The sequence below is a fragment of the Rhinatrema bivittatum genome, chromosome 4 (genome assembly GCF_901001135.1).
Source record: "Rhinatrema bivittatum chromosome 4, aRhiBiv1.1, whole genome shotgun sequence".
Lineage (NCBI taxonomy): Eukaryota > Metazoa > Chordata > Amphibia > Gymnophiona > Rhinatrematidae > Rhinatrema > Rhinatrema bivittatum.
In genome coordinates, this window is record NC_042618.1 from 61,023,477 (window position 1) to 61,047,129 (window position 23,653).

The 23,653-nt window shown below is 45.1% G+C and overlaps 2 protein-coding genes across 2 annotated transcripts; both read left to right on the top strand.

Moving 5' to 3' along the window:
• The first annotated feature begins 17 nt into the window (after nt 1-17).
• On the top strand, nt 18-19,608 carry LOC115089849 (trans-L-3-hydroxyproline dehydratase-like). The gene is made up of 6 exons (XM_029598195.1): nt 18-550; nt 12,057-12,226; nt 16,350-16,472; nt 16,645-16,782; nt 18,363-18,518; nt 18,618-19,608. Exons 1-5 carry the CDS (start codon nt 64-66, stop codon nt 18,486-18,488), a joined length of 1,044 nt encoding a protein of 347 aa, XP_029454055.1. The 5' UTR covers nt 18-63; the 3' UTR covers nt 18,489-18,518; nt 18,618-19,608.
• A 261-nt stretch (nt 19,609-19,869) lies between these two features.
• LOC115089847 (G-protein coupled receptor 135-like) lies at nt 19,870-23,449 on the top strand. Its single transcript, XM_029598194.1, has one exon. It carries the CDS (start codon nt 20,042-20,044, stop codon nt 21,398-21,400), a length of 1,359 nt encoding a protein of 452 aa, XP_029454054.1. The 5' UTR covers nt 19,870-20,041; the 3' UTR covers nt 21,401-23,449.
• Nucleotides 23,450-23,653: the final 204 nt, after the last annotated feature.

Genomic DNA, 23,653 nt, shown 5'->3' on the forward strand with positions numbered 1-23,653 from the left:
CTGAGATGTAGGGGGGCGGTTGGTGTTGTGTTCTCTAATTAACCTTGTCTGGGTCGGTTCGCTATGGAAGTGCCCGGGCTGCAGCTGCCTCCGCACGATGGTTCCGTGCTGGCGGCAGTGGACATGCACACGGGCGGCGAGCCCCTGCGCATCCTGCTGGCCGGGCTCCCCGAGGTGCGTGGGCAGAGCCTGCTGGAGAAGCGGCGTTTCGTGCGGCGGCAGCTGGACTGGGTGCGCCGGCTGCTGCTCCTGGAGCCCCGCGGGCACCGGGACATGTACGGGGCCTTGCTGGTGCCCAGCGAGTGCGAGCAGGCGCACCTGGGCGTGCTGTTCATGCACAACGAGGGCTACAGTACCATGTGCGGCCACGCCGTGCTGGCACTCGCCCGCTTCGCCGTGGACTACGGGCTGGTGAAAGAGCCGCAGTCCCCGGAGACGCAAGTCAACGTGCACTGCCCGTGCGGGCTGGTGACAGCCTTCGTACAGTACGCGGCGGGCCGGAGCGGCAGGGCCCGCTTCCTCAGCGTGCCTGCCTTCGCCTTCGCTACAGGTAACGGGAACGAGCCGACGCTGTCCGACTGCTGCTGTTATTAGATAGTTGTAGAGCGCTGTAGAGACGCGCACATAAAAGACCATCCCTTCTCAAAGGTGCTTACCGTCTAATCTAAATAAAGCATTTTTGAGGGAATGGGGGGCGGGAATTAAAATTTCAAGGGGGTGGTGGTTAATAAATGCAGTTTAATTGAAAACTGGAACCATTTTGTTTAATCGGCTAAAGCTGTCACAATTGACTCATAGCCTCAAAAGCAATCTGTTCCCTGTATGTACCCGGATCAGTTCAGACCATGGGTTGAGCCTCCTGTCCAGCAGATGGAGACAGACCAAAACTGAAAGGGTATCCTATATCAGGACAGAGCCTACCCTGCAACCCTTCAGTATTTGTCTGTCTCTAGCAGATGCGACAGCTCACCCTGCAGTTCCCTGATCTTTCATACAGGCTGATACAGTATTGACGCGGTAGAAAGAGTGCAGAAGTGCCGGGTGCACCCTCGTTTGCCGCGCGCACAGTTCGGATCACATACCGCTTGATACAGTATTTAAATGGCATGCAAATGCAAGCCGTGTCCATGAAGTGCAATCCATTTTACTGTATAGAGTGCTATACAGCGCCTATACAGTAAAATGGGTGCGATAGTACCTGTCATTTCAAATGTCATTTGAAATGACAGGTACCAGGAAGTGGATGGTTCTATGCTCGGGCATCGGAGATTGCCAGTCCTCTCTCCCCCCCCTCCCCAAGCAAGGCACAGGGCAAAAATCGACTCGACATGTTATTAAGAAAATAGAAATTGTAACTAAAGTAAACTTACTGCATGCTTCCAGCAGCCCCAGTCCTCTCTCCCCTCCTCCCGAGGTGCCCACCGCGGCTCCCCTGCCTCCCGGGGGCAGCCGGCGGTGAAAGCGGCTTCCAGCAGACCCGTCGGCGAAGGTGCATGAACGTACGTCCAATTTGGGCGCTCAAGGCATCTTCGCTGGCTTGAGCGCCCTAATGGGACGTACAGGCGGTGCGAGCTCATCATGCCAAAAAAAATTGCACCGGCAGGCAACTGGAAGATTGCCCGGGGGGGGGGGGGGGTGCGTCGGAGGGGGCGGGGCGACGACTCCCCTACCTTTCCTGCATGCGGGGCAGCTCCGGCTCGCCTGCCTGCCTCCCTCCGTTCTGCTGCTCACTGCCTCCCCAGCGCCATCTTGCAGCTTGTGACATCACCCCTGACCCTTGAGTGCCCAAACGCCGGCGAAGGTGCATGAACGCACGTCTAATTTGGGCGCTCAAGCAGCGAAGGCGCTCGAGCGCACAAGGTCCTTCACAGTTTTGGACTTCACCACTTCCTCCGGAAGGGCATTACAGGCATCCACTACTCTCTCCGTGAAGAAATACTTCCTGACATTGGTTCTTAGTTTTCCTCCTTGCAGCTTCAGCTAGTGACCTCGGGTTCTTCTGATTTTTTTTTCTGACGGAAAAGGTTTGTCGTTGTCTTTGGATCGTTAAAGTTTTTCAAGTATCTGAAAGTCTGAATCATATCACCCCGCTCCTCCTTTCCTCCAGGGTGTACATATTTAGATTCTTCAATCTCTCCTCGTATGACATCCGATGAAGAACCTCCACCTTTCTGGTCGCCCTTCTCTGTACCGCTTCAATCTTGTCTCTGTCTCTTTGTAGATACGGTCTCCAGAAGTGAACACAGTACTCCAGGTGAGGCCTCACCAAGGACTTGCACAAGGGGAGAATCACTTCCCTTTTCTTACTCGATATTCCTCTCTCTATGCAGCCCAGCATTCTTCTGGCTTTTGCTATCGCCATCTGCAAAAAGACAAACCTTACCTTCTATCCCGTCTGCAATGTCGCTCACAAAGATATTGAATAGACTGGTCCCAACACCGATCCTTGCGGTACACCACTTAAAACCGCTCTCTCTTCAGAGAAAGTTCCATTAACCATCACACATTGTCTTCTGTCCGTCAACCAGTTTGCAATCCAGGTCACCAACTTGGCACTCACTCCTAAGCTTCTCGTTTTATTCACCAGTCTCCTGTGCGGAACCGTATCAAAAGCTTTGCTGAAATCTAAGTAGATGACATCGAGCGCTCTTCCTTGATCCAATTCCTTGATTACCCAGTCAAAAAAGTCAATCAGATTTGTCTGACAGGATCTTCCCCTGGTGAATCCATGCTGCCTCAGGTCCAGTAATTCTCCAGACTGTAGATAGTTCACTATTCTCACTTTCAACAGTGACTCCATTACTTTTCCCACCACCATATAAGCATTATGCATTTATTTGCCACCAAACATGCCTTGATTAGTAGTACTTTTCAAGCTTTACACATACAAATTGTGACACCCCCCCCCCCCCCCCCTGCACACCTAGGGGTAGATTTTCAAAAACGGCGCGTTGGCGTACTTTTGTTGGCGCTCCAGGCGCCAACAAAAGTACGCGGGATTTTAGTAGATACGCGCGTAGCCGCTAAAATCCTGGATCGGCACACGCAAGGCTACCGATTTTGTGTAGCCGGCGCACGCCGAGCCGCGCAGCCTACCTCCGTTCCCTCCAAGGGAACTTGGAGGTAGGCTGCGCGGAGGGAATTCGCTAACGCCCTCCCCTCACCTTCCCCTCCCTTCCTCTACCTAACCCACCCCCCCGGCCCTGTCTAAACCCCCCCCCCCTACCTTTGTTGGGGGATTTACGCCTCCCAGAGGGAGAAGTAAATCCCCGCGCGCCAGCGGGCCGCTGGCGCGCCTAGACGCAACCCAGGGGCAGTTCCGGAGGGTGCGGCCACGCCCCCGGACCGCCCCGGGCTGAAACCATGCCCCCGGGCCCGCCCCCGAAATGCCACGTTCCGCCCCGAAAATGACATGCCGCTCGGCCCCGCCCCCGACACGCCCCCCTCGGAAACCCCGGGACTTACGCGAGTCCCGGGGCTCTGCGCGTGCCGGTAGGCCTATTGAACATAGGCGCACCGGCGCGCAGGGCTCTTAAAATCCGCCCCTAAATATACAGAAGGCCTTGGACCACACGAGTTGAGAGTTTAACAGGAAGTTCATGTATCTTAATATAAGATTTTTTTAATATGGACACACTCCTAGAGGCAATGTAGAAAAGTAGCCTGTACTGCCGTACATTTGAGACACTGATCCGAAGAAACAACAGGAGCCTGAAATGCCTTCACAGGCCAAAAAATATAACTTACGTAGTATTTTACATTGCAGTTCCCTCAGAGCTATACGTTTTGTAGCTTTATTAATGATAGAAACCTCTGCTAGTAATTCCCGTGCCAATAGTTGAATATTGAGATCATGTCCCCAGATCTCTGCCATGGCCAACACTAACCTATATTCAGTAATAAGAGTGTAGATATTTGTATGCCACTGACATAGTCATCTTTCTTGCTCTTCCCATGTGAAGAAATCTTTGAAAAGGACCGGAGGTCCTCGCACTAAGCCCGTTTATGAAGAGGTTCGAAATTTAACTCTGTAGTTGAAAATATGGGAGAAAATCTTAGAACTATAAACCCCACGTGGTCAATACAGTATTGCAGGGAGTGAACCTTCCCTGACCTCAAATCATAAAAGGCTTGTACAGAGTTAAATCCCTTAACCTCCAACAGCTGGAAAAATACATTAAAGTCACCAGCCTAAAAGTGAGGATTTCTAGCTAAAGGTAGGCATGGAGAAATCTCCCAGGGCAGATGAAGTAACTTCCTCAGAAATTTCCAAACCCGCCGAATCATTCCAGAGTATAATGAGCAGGTAACCCAAACAGGAAGGGAGTCCCTGGAAGCATGAATCACAAATTTTAAATACAGAGGATGTACATAATTAGTTTCTAAATCTGTAGTACTAGAGGCCCTACTAACTCCCAACCACTCAACAATGGTTACAATATGGCATGCCCTGTTACAGTATTTAATATGGGAGAAACGTACACCACCCTCAGCTTTGGGAAAACTTAGTTTTCCCCCAGAGTTCTCACCTTTTTGGATCTCCATATGAATCTAGCACAAATATTATTGATAAGAAGGATATCCTTTGTATTTAGTAAAATGGCTACCAGTTGAGGAATATATAATAACTTGAGAATGAGTATCCTCTTTAATAGTGCCACCCGCCCCAACGTCAATACGGGAGATCCATCCTCAGTCTTCTGATGAAACTTTTATTACTGGTTGTATGTTACAACTTGGGATTTCTATATACTAAAACTCCTAAATATCTAATTTTCTCCCCCGCCCATTGAAAGGAAATCCAGGCCACCAAACCTCTAAATTTCCCAGCAGGTCCAACCCTTCAGGTTTATTTAAGCTTAATTTCAGTCCTGAAAACTTTCCAAACTCTGTTATCAACTGCAACAACGTGGAAGTGAGGAGGAAGCCTCCGAGAGGGTCATTAAAATATCATCAGCAAATAGCATTATTTTTTAATCTAGTGGACTGAATGGAATACCCTTAATAGCTCTTTCCTGTTTTACTCTCCGTATCAAGGGTTCCAAAATTAAAATAAATAATAGAGGTGATAAGGGGCACCCCTGTCTAGTCCCTTGGAATAAAGGAAATGCCTCCAACAGCATCCCATTAACCTGAATATATGTCAATGAGTTAGACTAAAGATCCTTATCGCAGCCATAATATGACCAGTAAAACCAAAGGCACCCAATATAAAATGAAAAAAAGACCATGAGACCCTATCAAAGGCCTACTCCGCAACAAAGCTGACAACTAATGATCCTGGGAATTGATTGTGCACTCTCACCTCCATCGCCAATAGCAAATATTGAATATTTGCATTGGACTGCCTCCCATGAACAGAACCCGTATTGTTCCCTTGAGAGTAATGACGGTAGTATATTTATTTATTTATTTTTCATGTTTTTATATACCGAACTTCCTCAAAGATATCAAGTCGGTTAACAGTGCAACAAATACATCTCAATTAACAGTACAATAAAATATGGCATAAAACAATAAAGTTAATACATAAAACCATTAAATGTTTCATATTTCTCCAATTTAAATGTCAAAACACCACTCCCACTTATCATCCCATAGACCTTGACATGGACTGAGCTGCTCTGGGCTCACACTAGCAGGGTCATTTATCAAATAGTGTTATGGCGTTTTCGCATGTGTTAAGCACCTTTAACACATGCGATAGCACCATAACCTATGGTGCGATGCAAATCAGAAAAGGAGAAGAGAGAGAGCGCCTAGCCATAATGCCCTCACACTAGATAGATATTTATAACTGTATGGGAGACCAACCTAGTAACTCGAGGTGAGGTTTAGGTATTAGTGTAGGGATTAGGGGCCACTTTGACATTCAAAGTGAGACGTACGAACAGAACAGTGCTCTCTTGTGAAGATTTGATGATCTTCGGAGTGAGGAAACTCACACCAAGATGAGATTTGTGCAGTGTTCTCTCAACCTAGCTTGATGGACGCTCTACCTGGGTAACATCAAGCTAGGTTGAGAGAACATTGCACAAATCTCATCTTTGAGTGAGTTTCCTCACGCCGAAGGTCTGGATCTGCTCTAACATTGAAATCTCCTTTCATGACAATAGGAGCAGATCCCAGTTCCTGTAAACATGTAATTATTCTCATGTAAAAAGAATGCTTGTAATTATTGGATGCGTAAATGGATTCCAGAATAACTTCCTGTCAGTTTTCCTTTAACCATCACAAAATGCCCTGCAGGGTCTGTTTTTACCTGATACATTTGAAAAGACATTTTTATGAATTAAGATGGCTACTCTGCAGCGATTGGTAGCACCTTGTGCGGAAAATACTTGAGAAACCCAATGCCGTCTCAATTTCTTATGTTACTTATCCAACATGTGGGTCTCTTGTAAAAATATATTACCGTTCAGTCTTTTTAATTGGGATAACACTTTTTCTCTCCTTATTGGGGATACCAGCCACGCTACATTCCAAGATATAAATTCAGTGGGGTTCCCCATCACATCTCTCTGGAGCCCAAAATAAGAAAGAGATCCTCAAAACGCCAGGGAGCCCGGATTGTCCCATTTCAAGGTCAAGATTCCCCATATTATAATAATAGGAAGTGCACCAATGTTTAACTACACAGCAGATGGGAATATCCCTTGATCCAATTATGGAATAATATATTTCATGCTTACCCAAGCCCAGAAAATAGCCGACCCAACTCCCCGCTCCCCCCCTAACAATCCCACATAGAAAAACAAACACAACTCCCAATAATAAAGAGCCTTACTACAAGAGAAGGCCAGGAGCACTTACAGATGCACTCAGGGGTTGCCCCTCATGGAAAGGAATCTGACAATCAAAAGCAGAATTTATGCAGCATGCACTGATAAATTACAAACCTCGATAGTCAAAACTGATCGCTAAATCCACAAATAACTAGCACTACTTGGGTAATAACTCCCCTATTGCCTTTAACAACAGATGTCCGATAAAAGAAATTGATAGAAGCAGGGTGAGAACATCACCACATTGCCCACTATGGCTGTTCTGAGCTAATGATCACCACTGAGAACAATTTTATATTTAGACTGCAAACAGTGCAGCACATAAATATGGCGATGTAGTGAAAGTCCAATAATTAGAGTCCCGAACTTAAACTCACTGGGCAAGATTTTCAAAGGGGTACGCGCATACCCCCCCCCCCCCCCCCCCCGAAAACCTGGCCGAAGTACCCCCTGCGTGAACCGAGCCTATGTTGAGTAGGCTTGGCGGCGCACACAAGCCCCGGGACGCACGTAAGTCCCGGGGCTTTCCTGGGGGTGGGTGGGGCTGTGGGCATGGTTCCGGCCGGGGGCGTGCCGAGGCCTCCGAAACTGCACCTGGGTCTGAGAATTGCGTGCCGGCGGCTGGCCCGGCGCACGCAAGTTACGCCTGCTTTGGGCAGGCGTAACTTGTATAGCAAAGGTGGGGGGGTTTAGATAGGGCTGGGGGGGTGGGTTAGGGAGGTGGAAGGAAAGTTCCCTCCGAGGCTACTCCGATTTAGGAGCAGCCTCGGAGGGAACGGAGGCAGGCTACGCGGCTCGGCGCGCGCAGGCTGCTGATTTTGGGCAGCCTTGCGTGCGCTGGCCCCGGATTTTAATGGATACACGCGGATCTATTAAAATCCCGCGTACTCTTGTTTGCGCCTGGTGAGCGAACAAAAGTATGCGCGGGCGCAGATTTATAAAATCTACCCCACTATGTCTTCCTTTCCGCTAACATTATGGGCATCATCGGCAGCTCATATAAGACACTACTCTCACTCCCCCGCTGCAGGCAGGTCATCCACAAATTTTTGAGCCTCCGCCACCGATTCAAAGAGATGAACTTTATTCTGCAGCCATATTTTCAGCTGTGCAGGGTATAGGAGAGAAATGCATATTTACCTGATGACTAGAGCTGAACACACCCTTGTAAACTCCTTCCTCTTAGTGGAGATACAGGGAGAAAAATCTTGAAATAAGAGAATACATTGGTCACACAATTGGAGTTCTTTTTGCTTGCGGTATAGTTGCATGATCTCTACGTTCCCTGTACGTACCCGGATCAGTCCAGGACAGCTGGGTTTTGCCTCCCCTCCAGCAGATGGAGACAGACAAGATTTTGCAGACTCTGTCCTATACCCCTGAGGTGCCACCTATAGTCTGTCCTGGACTTATCCGTGGTACTATAGGAACGAAAATTAACAGGTAAGAACCAATTTTCCTTTTTGCTTGTAATTAAGTAGTTTAAAAATTACTACTCTCGGCTTAGTTCTTCCTGCTTTCATGCGGCCAAGCCTATGCACACACTCAATATTACAGGCCCACTGTCTGGTGGAAGGCCCATTTCCTTAGCCAAGCCCATTGACATATTATATTGTTGTTACCTTTTTTTACCCTCCCTGCTCTTGTTTTAAGCTCTACCAGTTCAATGTAATTCTGTCACTTTGTTAATCTGTTCTGTGTAAACCGATATGATGTGAAAACGAATATCGGTATAGAAAAAACTCTAAATAAATTAAAAAAAAAAAAATTCTAATACCGATTTTAAGAGTCTCTCATCCACCGATTCAGGGATTCCAACAGCTCTCAGATTATTGTGGCAATAGTAGTTCTCTAAATCTTTAAGTTTCTCAGATTGATTCAAAAGCAGTTTCTCCAGTCACTGTATTTTCATTGCCGCTGCAGCACAGTCGTCCTCTATGACTCCAACTCTTCCTTCCACCACATCTATACGGGAGCCAAAGTCTGCTGTCGTGTTCTGCACCCCCGCAATCTGAGCAGATAAAGCATCAAATCTGCTTCTCAGTGCTGTCACTACAGCTTCAGAGTCAGAGAAGCATTCTCTTTTGCAGCTGCCATCTTAGATTTGGATAGGCGCAGCTTCTTTCTCCCTTTTTTGTGAATCTTGTGGACATAAGCTTAGGAGGTCTGATTATAAATCTGTCCATAAACTATTCAGCAGCCGTCCTGCAGAATTTAAGCAAGAAGGGAGTAAATTCCACTGCGATGGGAGGAACCCAAACTCAACTGTCCATCCGGGTTCAGTGCATCACGTAACTCCATGCTGGTTTGTTTTTTTTAAGAGGAGTAACCACCCAGAAAAAGGATCTTGGGAGTCATAGGACAATACATTAAAATGATCAGCTCAGAGAGAGAGAAAGAGAGCTGGAACTGCGAGGTGAGGAAAAAGGACTTGAGTCCCCCTTGCCCGAATTACCTCTAAAATATTACCTCCTGGGAAGCTCGTTGTTGGACATTTTTTCATCGTTGTTCCTTCCTGCCTGTCGCGCCGCTGACGTCATCAGGGGCGGGACCGGTAAGGACAAAATCGCCCCCCCCCCCCCCTGTGGTGCGCAGTCGACGCCGCGCGCGCGCGGCTTTGTTGAGTACTGAGCTTATCTCTAAGCATTTTCCATTGAAATATGATCCACACGTAGTCCCTCGGTGAGTAACTGTGTTATTTTCTATCTCTCTGCCTCAATTGTTAACCGTTGAAGATAAACTAGAGATACTCACAAAGACTGTTACTCCTGATAGAAAATGCCCCATACTAAACGAAAGGCCCGAGTAAGGGAGGTTATAACTTCATCTCCAGTACCGGGTCCAACTCAATCCCACATCCCATCATTCTTTGTGACGACAACAGCTACTAATCCGGAGGACAGGGCCGCATTAGAGGCAGAGTTAGAGCGAGATTCTGCCTCTATGGCCGAAGCCATCTCTTTAAGCCCCGGTGCTCCCAATATCCCATCTCCACCAACAGTCCTACAGGATAAAATTGATGATACAACATTTCCTGGTATACCAAGTGACGTAGGACCTGAGATGGGAAACATTGAAGCAGGGGTTAGTGAACTGGGACAGTCTGAAGACAGAATAATTGTAAATCCAACAACACCAGTGATAACAATGGACGTGATTTGGATTGCAATTAAATCTCTTGAGAAAGCAATAATAAATTTAACTAAAACACATGTAGAAGTACAAAAGAAAACATCAGAAATAGAGAAAAAAGTTTTAACTAATCAGGCTAATTTAGAAATTCAAGAACACCGTTTGGGTAAAGTAGAAAATATTCAAAACAATTTGGTTAAAGGTGAAACATTAAGTATGAGGAAATTGAGGAAATTAGAATATATGGAAAACAATCTTAGGTACTCTAATATAAGAGTACTAAATTTTCCTTTTGTAAGAATGATTTCCCCGTAGGATATGTTCAAAGAATACTTACTACATATATTAAAGATACCTGAACAGGCTATGCCTGCTATTGCTAAAATGTATTATATTGCTAAAAAATCTGGCACAAGAGAAGTGCAGCAAGAGCAATCAATTGATTTGTCAGATATTTTAGAATCTACTCTTGATACGGTAATAACAGCACGAGAAACTCTTTGTCTCCTCCTTGTTCCCACATGAAAGAGATACAACTCTGTGTCTATTTCTACGCAATAGATCGTTACACTTTCATGGTCAACAGATCTGGATTTACCCAGATCTGTCCAGGGTAACACAGGTAAGGAGACAGGAATTCCTCAAGTTAAAGTCTGCAATCCTATCAAGGGGAGCTAGATTCTTGCTAAGATACCCATGTAAATGCGAAATCTGGTACAAAGATCAAAAATATGTTTTCTTTGAGGTTCTAGCTCTACAGACATTCCTAGATTCACATCCCCAAAATGCAGAAAATGGATGAGAGCATATAAATATAGAAATTGTTATCTCTATTTACCTAAAATCATGGTATTTTATTTCCATTATACCTTGTAGTTTCGCTCATTTTGATTTCTCTTCAACGGTATACATTTTTCTCTAAGATATTACTGTAATTGATTATAAGGGTAATTATTGGTATATTGCTTCATTTGATAGTTTACTTGAATGTAAGATTGCATATTATTTGTTTTGCCTGTTATAATCTAAGGAAATTAAAATAAAGAATTATAAAAAAAAAAAAAATGATCAGCTCAGAGTGTAGCAGCAGTAAAAAAAAAAAAAAATGTTAGTAATTATTTGGAAAAGAATGGAGAATAAAACTGAGAATATTATAATGGTTCTGTATTGATCTATGCCTCAACTGTACCTTGGGTACTGTGTGCAGTTCTAGTCTCAGAAAGGTGACAAAACTAATAAAGGAGATGGAATAGCTCCCTTATGAAGAGAGGCTGAACAGGCCAGAGCTCTTTAGCTTGGAGAAGAGACCATGGAGGGGAGATGATAGAGATTTATAAAATCTTGAATGAAGCGGAAGAGATAAGTAAGGAATGGTTATTTGCCCTTGCAAATATTACCTGTTTGTAATCAGCTTTGAAGTGGATTACAACAGGTACTAACTAACTAAATAAATAAAATATTAACAGAAGGGAGCAAGTCATGAAACTAATAAACAGCAGATTTAAAACAAATTGGAGCTTTGCTGTGTGCAAAGTTGGCAAAGCCATTAATACAAAGAGTTAATTTTGATTTTCATAAGTGTGATTTGAACTATTAAAATGATGTATACCAGAATTATACATAAGAATACAAACTCTAGAAATATATATATATAAAAGATGGTCTCATCTATACAGTGCTATATAATTAATCTTCCAGGATCATATACTTTACCTTCACTTAATCTGATCCTCGTATCTTTTTCTCAAGGAACCCTTGTTGAACTGAGTGTGTGTGTTATACATATACACACACATGAAAGTCACTTCAAAATGGGCACTTCCTCCTTGTTTACTGTCAACTCTATTTTTAAGCTAATGTCTTTTATGTTTTGACAGTCTAAATTTTTCTAATATCGCATCATTTTTACAGGAATACAGTCTGACAGGTTCTCTGCCTATACCAATGACAGCAAGTTTCACTTTAGTCTTTAAAAATTACTTTTACGTTGTTTTTTTGAAGAAAGTAATTGTATTGTGACTGTCATCTAGCTAAACTTTAACAATTGTAACCAGTAATATCAGTCTAACTTTTTAAAATGTTAATAGCTGTGGAATATTTACTCACTAGATATAAATATTTACATATTTTCTGTTTCAGATGTTGCAGTAGATGTTCCTGGATTTGGAAAGACAATAGTTGATATTGGATACGGTGGCGCCTTCTATGCATTTGTTAGTGCCGACAGCTTTGGACTGGATGTTAGCTCATCAAAGACAAGAGAGCTTGTAGATGCTGCCTCTGCAGTCACCAAAGCTGTCAGTGCTCAGGTACCTGTCCTGTCCTACACCACATATTCCCAATGAACCACACATATGTAACCTTCGTCTCCTCCGTATTACCCTGTACCTTCCGGGAAGTGATACAGAACATGCACGGTACATTTGTTGACTTGGGAAGAACTAGCTCTCTGTGTGCCCGAAAAGAGAAAGGTGAGCACATTAAAATGTGTAGTGCTCTCAGTACGTACAGAAAACCAGGTTCTAAAAAAATGGCAGCAATACAGCACAGAGCAAAGTGAATAAAAACAAACAGGTAAACTGTTTGAAAGGGAGCTTGAGTGTATGACTGGAGATGTACTGGACTACCCGATTAAAGCAACATGACTTCCGCAATAATCCTGTATGAAAATGTTCTATATGGGGTAGATTTTAAAAGAAGTACACATGTACACCCGATTTATAACTTGCGTGCACAAATTATAAAATCAGGGGTCGGCGCGTGCAAGGGGGTCACAATTGTGCACCTTGCGCGTGCCGAGCTGCACTGCCTTCCCCCGTTCCCTTCCCCCTAACCTGACCTTCCCACCCCTTCCTCTAACCTGTCCTCCCCTAGCCTTACTCTAACCCCCCCCCCCCCAAATTTTTAATTTACCTTTTGCGCCTGCCGGCCGACTGCCAGCACACAATTCCAAGCACAGCAACACATGGCCGCTGTGCCTGGAGCCTCTAATCCCGCCCCCTTAGTAAAGCCCCGGGACTTACACGCGTCCCGGGGCTTTATGCGCGTCCCCAGGCCTTTTGAAAATAGGGCTGCGTGCGTAAGGCCAGTTACGCGCATAAATCTTTTAAAATCCAGCCCTATGTGTTTAATGCAGCTCTCTAGTACTGTGCCCTCCATGCTGAAGGGACATTATCTAGGAACTGTGCTCCCAGCTGTCCTCAAATTCACTGCAAACCTCTGTCAGGAACTACTCCAGAAGCATGCAACAAGGAGACCAGGTGCACACCTAACCTGATAGACAAATGTGAAAAATCTTTTCAAATATTACTTTGTACCTGCATAGGCCGTACAGTTCTGTATGATAGTATTCTACACCTATAGGGAGCACCTTTAACATAGCTGATATTAGAATACAGTTTCTTAGCATTCGGATAGGTGGATCCATGACCAGTGGGTTATGCACCTCTACCAGCAGATGGAGACAGAGCAAAGCTGACATCACAGTATATATACCCCTGCAATGACATCAGCCTGCCCATATTCTCTGTCTCCAGATGGTGGACCCAAGAAAACAACAAGGAAGGCAATCTATAAACGCCGTGAGGGTGAACAAAGTAGAATAGATGCCAGATGTCCAATCAAATTGCTTTATTCAAGTGGAGACGAAATACTATGGGCTTATTCATAGTATTTTGTCTCCACTTGAATAAAGCAATTTGATTGGACATCTGGCATCTATTCTATTTTGTCCAGCAGATGGTGGACATTAAACTCCCTACTGGGGATTGCGTTAAAAGTTTTTTTTGTAGAAGAAAAGAAGAAAGAAGTTTATTGCCCCCGCTCTCCTGTGGTGATACCTATTTGGCCCTCCCTCAGTCAAGTTTCCTGAGGGGATATCTCTAGATCCTTCCTTCAGATGAGTGCCTTGGTCCGGTAGCTGGTTTCGGCTGATGTAGACTTAGCTGTAAAAAAATAAATTAAAAAGCTGAAAGGCCAGTGGATGCAGGAAACTGAGCGCAGTGGTGAAGGTCTATGCCCTCTCCCCCCATGGCCGGAGACCAACTCTGTACTCGGCTGGGATGGGCTGAGCTCAGGTAAAGAGTAAATTAAAAAAAAAAAAAAGGTAAGGGGGAGTTGATTTTAGGGATTCCTCTCCCCTCCGGTCTCCTTGCTTGGCATGCCAATCTGACATCTGTTCCCGCCTCCAAGGGAGCTTAGGGACTCGGGCAGGTTGAGCTGCCTTCTGGGCTAGGCCCCGCTCTCAGACTTAGATTGTTTGCCGTGTGGTAGACTGTGGTGGCATTTGTGCACTTTTTCTCTGCGCATAAGCCAGCCCTCTTCAACGTCTGTTTGCGCTTACACGCCCGGCTATGCGTCTAGTTGTACACCTAGCTGGGCATTCGGGCACATAGGGGCGCTCAGTTGTGCATGTAAGGGCACCTGGGTGGATGCACAGTAGTGCGATTAAGGGTGCCTAAGGCGCTTAAGTTGTCTGTCTCCCTTGATAGTGCCTAAGGTGCCTATTTTTTGAGCGCCTATTTTTTTTTTTTTACAAGCGTCTATTGCGAGCACAGCTGGGCGCACAGTTCTCAGATGCCTGTTTGGAGCGTACTGGCAACTATGGCTCCGATAGCAAAGAAGCCTAAGCGTCTTACCCTCTGTTCTGCTTGTTATATTCGGGCATCTCAGCCTGGCATCCCCTCCAACTTGTGTCAGCACTGTTTGGAGGCTCAGGGAGACTTGTCTCCATCTGATTTTGCTATGCCCAGTCCTTCCCAGCATGATGCGGGAATGGAGAAAGAGTTGCCAGAGGTTTCACCTGGAATTGGAGCTCCCCTAACTGGTTTGTCAGTGGGGGAAGGTAGTTCAGTGGGTGCAGGACCGACACCCCCTGGTTTTGACCCCTCTGCCTTTTCTTGGGTGGAATTTTTTTCAAGGGCTGCAGTTCTTTCTTCAGGTGCAGTTGTCGACCCCGACCTATCTTAACAAATCCGGATCGCAGGCTGCAGTGTCAGTTTACATTTGTCGTTGCATTATAAGATGTATTTCAACTTGTCCATTCCCACCTGGGAAGGGACCAGTTTGATGGCTTAATGGCTGTTCCTGAACCTGGCTATTTGGGCTGGGGTTGCTGTAGGGGCAACATCCACATCAGCAAGGAAGGGGGGGGGGGGGGGGGGGGGGGGGAGTTGCAGCCCATCGTACAAAGGTGACATCTAGTGGCCAGTCATGGGTACACGTGTACTAGATTCCAGAGGGAGCTACAGCCTGTTGTGTGACTCCTGGCTGAGGGCTGTTGTTGCAATGTCTGAGCTAATCAGGAAGAGAGAGATCTGCAAGTGAAGGTTTATGGCATTATAGCACAGTAGAAGCCGGTTGTGATTGATCTGACAGCTCAGAGGAGCAGGAGGAAACTGCTGAATCAAAAATACAGTATTTACCCAAAAGGGAAATTAATGCTGGCATAAAAACAGTATTTTCTCTGTAATTGGATATGTGCTGCTGTTTCCTTAGTTGACCTCTGAGCTCGCCTATTGGAGAGCTGTGGCAGGCGCATTAAGTTCTCTGATTGGCTTAGCGCAGGGTAATGGAGCACTGCTGGGGGGGAACATGCATTTTTTGGGCCCGTGACAACCCAAATCGTGGAGGAGAAAATCTGTTAGTGATTGTTTTTTTTTCCTTTTGGTAGTACATTGCATGTTAAGAAAGTTGTCCCCAACATGGATTGAGGGAGTGAAATTAGCCAGTGGCACATGCAATAAAGACTAAATACAAAAGTTAGCAAGATGAACAGCAAAAGCAAAGCGCAGAACAGATACATAAATAGAATACATGTGAATTTCTGGTGCCCATTTTTAAATGCTGTATTTAGGGTCTCTCTCTCGGGGACTGCTTGGAGATTTGGGAGGCGGTGGTGATTTTAGAAGTTTGAAAGCGCGGGTTGATGTATTTTATTCATGATTGTAATCTGTGCTTTGCTTTTGCTTTTACTGTTCATGTTAACTTCTGTATTTAATCCTTATCTATAGTTGTGTTATTAGCTGATTTCATCCCCTCAATGCTGCTGTGGCAAAAGATGGCATATGCCGGAGGACAAATTTCTTCTTTACTTTATTGCTTTGCTAAATATTGTGTTTTGCATGTTAGGAATATGAGCTCATTATAATTATAAGATCACTTTTGTTTAGCTGTTTCTCATCTTCTTTAATGATTTTGTCTGTATAAGTGGCTCTTTCTTGCTATAATTTAGACATTTATTAAACCTTATTTAATTTTAATTTTTTTTTTTTTTGCTTGTTTGTTTTTGGGCATTGTAAAACTGACACATCATACCTTTTTCATTTTTTTTGTGTGCATATATTACATGTACCATCATATGCCATTGTAACTTATAATCAAAATAGTTTGATGCTGTTATATTTGTGTAACTATATTATGACTATTTTGTAGGTCAAACTTCATCATCCAGACAGTGAAGACCTGGCTTTCCTATATGGCACAATATTAACTGATGGCAAGGATGCATATAGTGAAGAGCCAACCGCCAACATCTGTGTATTTGCTGATGCACAGGTATTAAGACAGAATACTTTCCACTGAAGCAATGTAGTCTCTTACAACAGTACCTACTGCAATTCATGGACACAGTGGTATAGCTCATGAACTATGGGGCAAACTTTGGCAGTGACAGTGGAATACGCCATGAACTACACTACATACAGGTGACCAGTTTTTATTTTTCTAGGTTGACAGAAGCCCTACTGGATCAGGAGTGACAGCTCGTATTGCTCTTCAGTATCATAAGGGGCTAATTCAGTTGAACCAAACCAGGACTTTCAAGAGTGGTACAACTGATTCCTTATTCACTGGAAAAGCTGTCAAGGTAATAAAAGAATCTCTTGTTTCCTCTCAAGCTGTAATGCACTGAAAGATGGCGTACATGCAGAAACCTGGATCGAGCAGGCAGTTACATGCATAAATGTGGATACAGGCTGCTTGAAAGTAATAATTGAAGTCTGATGATCTTTAAATGTATACTCAGAGAATTGAAGAGATGCTCCGAACAGGGATGGATTACCTGGGAGAGCTGGAAAGCCTAAAGGAAACCCAAAGAGTGGGTAATATGTAAACAGGGTGGTATGGTAGTGTTGAAAGCAGAAAGAGAAGAGGATGTGAGACAAATGGTCTTGAGTTTGTCACTCAAGCCAACATTTCATCCAAAAAGGAGCCCAAGGCAATTTTTAGACTGCCTTAAACATAGTAGGGGCCAGTATTAAAATATATCAGGCTATGTAAGCTAGCTGGATAGGACTTGTCTGACCAACTTACAAGACATATTCAGCGGTACAGCAGTGCCACTGAATATACCCAGATAAGCTTATCCAGCTAACTTTAATACTTATGTGGCTAACTTTAGAACTGCTGTAAGGCATGTCTTTTTTGTTTGTTTGTTTTAATCAGGTTAACTTAATCAGATAAGTCTCAATATAGCTATTTATCCAACTAAGTTAGCTGGATAAGTAGCACCGTTCAGTTTGCCCATTGACTATCTGGCTAAGCAGCATTTAAATATGGACTCCAGTAGTCTTTAATTGCTTGCTAAAAAACATTTATTCCACTTGTGACCTTAAGGTATGGAAAACTGCATTCCTTAGAACAGGGCTGATTTGTGAGAGCCCTATTCTTAGTTGCCAGAGTACGACAGCTTTTTAACCCCAGGTATGGCCATTAAGTACTGACTATTGGAGTGAATAACTTGAGCTGGCAGATAAGGAGTAACCAAATCAGCCAAATGACCAGTTTCTCTAAGATTTATTTGTTTGTGCATTGAGGCTGCTATTTCTCTCTTATGTCTTTTTGTTTTAGACCATTTTATTTCCTAATGACTATAAAGCTGTTTGTCCTCTTTTTTTTTTTTTTTTTAGTAGATGGGCTTATGTAAATTCAGATAACACTTCGTTTATATTGATCACCTCCTTGTAGAATGAGGCAGACCTAACCTTGCATAGGTACACATCTTGACGTAACCTTCACGCAAACAAATGTCCAGTACAACTCAGAATATTGGAGAAGTTCCTCAGTGAGGATTTTCTTTAAGCTTTTGTCCCTTTCCTTGTCATTTCTCTCAATTGTCCTCGAGCATGGAGGGCAATAGATGTCTTTCTGAGGCCTTTCCTCCAATTTATCAATCCAACCAGAAAGACCATTTATTTTACTTCCCTCCGAGCAGAGATCAATAACACCTCCATAGCAGTCAGGTCAGGGAATGAAAATCTTATCAGCGATAAGATAGATCTCCACCTGGTTTCCTGTAACAGTACGGCTTAGGCTGTCGATCAAGGCTTGACATCATCTTGCAATAGTCTTATCTATATGTCATTAGAAAAGAAGCATTTTGAAGTCTATAACTTATCAGTTACGTTAAGGAAAATATATTTTCAAATACCTTTTTTCTTTTTCCAGGAAACTACCTGTGGTGATTTTAAAGCTGTCATTGTAGAGGTTGCAGGTCATGCCTACTATACTGGAACTTCATACTTTGTCGTTGAGAATGAGGACGCATTGAAAAATGGGTTTCTTCTAAAATGACCTTCTTAGCTTCATTTCAAACTCTTAATGGTAACCATGATTGCAAAGGTAGTTTATATACACTTCTTCTAAGAATGATAATGTGATTTATGACTAACCCTCCTGTCTTATTTTTTGTTTTGCCAACAGATGGTATGCTGCCACAACCTCTTATCCAGAATAAGTGCCTTTTGAATAGTGGAGCAAAGAGTCTTGAAAGAATCATGGCAAAGTAGCCTTATGGTTAAGGAGATCGGAATGTACTGACCTAAATCACCCATTTGCATTATTTTAACATCTGTTGCAAATAAATATCTTTTAAAACTGTTTGCTATTTTAATTCACAACCTGTCAAAGAAATGATTAGTGGATCCTCCACCCCTCATGTGGTATAAATATACAAAAGCTGAGGGCCTTAATAAGACCTACCCATCCTATTAAAAGTAGCCCCAAAGCTCTCCCTACCCACTAAACCTATCCATATGGTGCAGGAGTGATTCTCATGCATTCTTGCCCATGGGTGGAATCGGTTTGGGAGAAAGAACTAATGTTAGAACCTATGTTCCTTAATTGGTATTGGTTCTGAGCGCAATCCATGAGGGTAACATGATTGGCGAGTCTCGCTCAGTTGTTATATTTTTTGCTTCATTGTACTACTTGGACTCCTGTGAACTCTGTGAATTTATGGATGGCACTGGACAGCATATGCTGTATGATTGTATTAATATTTAGCCCTTTTGGAATCAAACCTGAGAGTTTGTTTCAACAATTTTACACCTTATAGTCTATAAAATAGTTCTTATGAATTTCATGGTATACTTAATGCTAGCCAGTGTATATTGTTAGATATTCTCCTTGCTGTATGCATTACAAATGGTACTCAGTACCTGCTGATGGAACACTGTATATATAGTTCATAGATATGAAATTGCTCTAGCAGTTAAGTTGTACCAGAAAAAACAAATTTATGACATTTGGCAATCTTTATCTCATTTTCTTGTTTCCTCAAGATAATCACGATATCTTTATTTTTAATCTAATACCAATAAGAATGGATACCTGTACCTCTGTTTTTGTTATTTTAAAGTTTTGATTATGTAAAACACTTTATCAATAAAAAGAGTGAACTCTCAAAGAATGACTTGTAGCTACAGAACAAGTATTTTTTTTTTAAATCAGTTATATAACAATCGATGGGAGTTCTTAAATAACAGAGACCTGCAAATGCATTAAAAATGATCCACCCAGAGGAACCCGAATTTCCGCCTATCGTTCCGCGCGGACCCAGCTTCCTAGCCACATCTCCCCGCCCACAAACTACGTCTGACGTTCCAAAACAAACCTCCGTTGCCGTGGCAACAGCAGTTCGCGCCAAGCCCTCTCTCCCCGCCCACCCCTAGAATAAAGAGAGGAGAGGGAGACGAGACGAGAAAATAAAGCGAGTGGAGCGCCGGGATCTGGAGAGCGGCCGCGGGATTCCCCTCACGCTGGCCTTGCCCGCTCTCCCGCAACCGCCCGAGTGATGCCGCCCCTCCCCGCCGCCTTGCGCCCGCGGTCTGCCCTCCCCGCGCCCGATGGAGCCGCAGCTGCCCCTCGCACTGCTCCCCAACTTAACGGAGCGGACACTGGAGCTGACGCCGAGCCCGGCCTTTCACGCCGTGCTGGGCGGCATCACCCTGAGCGCGGCAGCGGCGGCAGCAGCGGTGGCGGCCGGAGCCGGCAACCAGAGCGAGGGCGGGGAGCGCGGCCCGGACCCGGCGCAGGAAGCCGGCAAGGTGCTGGTGGGGGGCGGCGGCAGCCTCCTGCACGGCCTGGCCGTGGCGTCGCAGGCGCTGGTGCTGCTCGTCATCTTCCTGCTCTCCAGCCTGGGTAACTGCGCCGTCATCCTGGTGATCGTCAAGCCCCGGCAGCTGCGCACCGTCACCAACGCCTTCATCCTCTCGCTGTCGCTCTCCGACCTGCTGACGGCGCTCCTCTGCCTGCCCTTCTCCTTCGTCATGCTCTTCAGCCGCGACGGCGCCTGGCTCTTCGGCGACCGCTTCTGCCTCGCCCACGGCTTCCTGAACTCCTGCTTCGGCGCCGCTTCGGCCCTCACCATGACCCTTATCTCCTTCGACCGCTACTACGCTATCGTGCGGCAGCCGCGAGAGAAGATCGGCCGGCGCCGGGCCCTGCAGCTGCTTGCCGCCGCCTGGCTGACGGCCGCCGCCTTCTCCTCGCCCTGGTATCTGCTCGCGCACCCGCGCGGCGTCCAGCACTGCACGGGCTTGCTCCATGCGGGCGCCTCGCGCCTGGGCCGCGCGCACGGCCTGGCGCTCATCGCCCTCTGCTACTTGCTGCCCTTCGCCCTCATGTGCTTCTGCCACTACCACATCTGCAAGACGGTGCGGCTGTCCGAGATCCGCGTGCGCCCCGTCACCACCTACGCGCACCTGCTGCGCTTCTACAGCGAGATGCGCACGGCCACCACCGTGCTCATCATGATCGTCTTCGCCATCGGCTGCCGGGGACCCTACTGCCTGCTGGGTCTGGCCGCTGCCGGCGGCTACCCCGTCAGTCCCGTCATAGACACCGTGGTCATCTGGGTGGCCTGGGCCAATGGGGCCATCAACCCACTCATTTACGCCATCAGGAATCCCAACATCTCCATGCTGCTCGGACGCAACCGGGAAGAGGGCTACCGGACTAGAAATATTGCAGCCTACCTGGCCACCCAGAGCCAAAGCCGAGAAGCCAGGAGCCGGACGGATCGCCTCAGGGACCGCCATGTGAATCCTGGCAGCAGGATGTCCTCCTCCAGTCCCGCCAATGGAGGGGATGTTGCCATGTGGGCTTGCAAAAACCCGGCCATGATCTTTTGCCGGGATGGGCAGCCCGATACTGTCTGTGAGCCCGTGCTACCCAAATCTGAGACTGCAGACACCAGCCTTTAACGAGTGGCACTAAAGAACCTGTAATGCTGGACTGTACCCTTGAGTAGCTCTGGTATCTAACAGCAAGGCAGCTCAGATGCTGATGCAATGGTCTACTATGTTCAAAACAATATTACTGCAAGATATTAATAGGTGGGACTGACAGTTACAGGCTAGGACTATAGAAAGAGATGTGGAGCTTAATACTAATGGTTACCTAAGGCGCCTGGAAATCTACCAGCTTTAGTGGTTCAGTTGAAGTGCCAACCGAAAATATAAAGGTAAAAAGACAGACTAGATTGGGGGGGGGGGGCTATATGTGCCAAAAAATGCAAAATGAACAGGAAAAGTTCTAGACTTTATTAAATAAATAAATAGAAGTTACACTGTGAAAATGGAGCTTTGTGTCAATAGAAGCAGACTGATGCTTTAACGCTTTACTGTGGGAATTTATTATTTAATTGAAACATACAGGGAGGTTAACTTTCAAAAGGGCATGCAGGTGAACATGTACACCAAATTTTAAATAGGCGTGGAAAACCTTCTATTGTGCAAGTTGATGGATTTTAAAAGTGGCGCACACCCATGCCATTGCCAGTTTCACTAGTTCGTGCACCTGTTCACCCTGTTAAGAACCTTCCTAGTTTAATAGCCTACACTCCCCCCATTTACCCCAGACTCTTGAAACACCTCATGGACGGCTAGTTGGGTTTTGTTTTGTTTTTTTAAACATTCCTGCACAGCAGAAGTAAACACAGCACTTGACCTGGGTGCACACCCCAATGCATGAGTATTTGTATGCATATCTCTTGGCCCTGCCTCAAAATGCCCATGCCCCATGCAGTCTCCACCGCTTTTTCAATTTGAGTGAGATGTGCGTGCTGTCTGAGATACTCGCGCATCTCGGCAGCTTTTAAAATTTGGTGAGTACGCGCTAGCCTGACTTGTGCTTTTATCCCCTAATTGATGTGTGCATTAGGCTTTTAAAATGCATTTTTAATGTTTTAGCTGAACCAACTTAGTATTCATTTTTAAATTTTGAGCCGATTGATAAATCCTATTTTTATTATATATTGTTATGGAACCTTTCATATAAAAAAAATTAACATGGAATTCAACATACTGTGAAAAAAGGATAAGAGCCTAAACTTCCTGGATCTCCAGGTTAGTTTCCTAACATAGCTGCACATACATGGAACAATGTTAATATAATAAGAAGTGAAGATGTAAGTTCTTAAAAAGAGAATAAAAATGGATTTGTAAAGCGCCATGTATGTGCACTTTGAATTGCAAACAGTTTCTAGTCATTGTTTACAAAACTGCCTAATTTTCTTATTCTCTACTCTTGAAGGTTTTGACAATATTAATGCATTAAGGTGCCAATTGTGTCAATTACAGCCTTGAAACTTTATTGCTAGACATCTGGGCCTTGAACCATTTGCAGGTGTATTCTGGCTGGGAAGCATTGCCAATGCAATGACAAAAGTCAAATGCTATATTAGATGAAATAAAAATATGAAAAAAAGTCACAGTATAACAGGACCTGAGTGAATGTACAACACCCATTTTTTTTTATATTCACGTGCTAAAAAATTAACTCCCAGTGCAGCAAACTAATGATGTGCTAATGCATTGGGAGGTAAGAAAAAGTGCATTAGCATGTATAAAACCCAAATTCTGCACAAAGCATATTCTCCATTCAAACCATGCACATAGGTGTGGGAGAACATGCTTTGTGCACAAATAGTGGTTTCTGTGTATAAATCTTGAGCACAGGACCCCTGTATCATAAACTCCAGGTTCAGCCTCCTAGCCCCAGAAACTTTACTGCACTTCTGACTAGGAGATAAATTTCCAACAAGAAGAAAACATGAGTTAAGCCTACGTGACTCTGGATTGAGGGCCTAATAGCTAATGCCTTGATTAATACAGGATTTGCGTGGAGATATGCTAAACTGTGTGCACATTGGGCCGGATTTTAAAAGGGTTACGCGCGCCGGGCCTATTTTAAAAAGCCCGGCGACGCGCGTAAAGCCCCGGGACGCGTGTAAGTCCTGGGGCTTGCAAGAAGGAGAGGGGTGGGGCAGTCCGGGGACAGAGCCAGAGGCTTCCGACAGAGCGGCCATTGCTGCTCTGTGGGAGGATCACATACCGGCAGGCTGCCGGCGCGTGCAACTTGCGCCTGTCTGGAGGCAGATGCAAAAGGTAAGATAAACATTTTGGGCGGGGGGGGGTTAGAGTAGGGTTAGGGGGAGGGAAAGGTTAGGGGAAGGG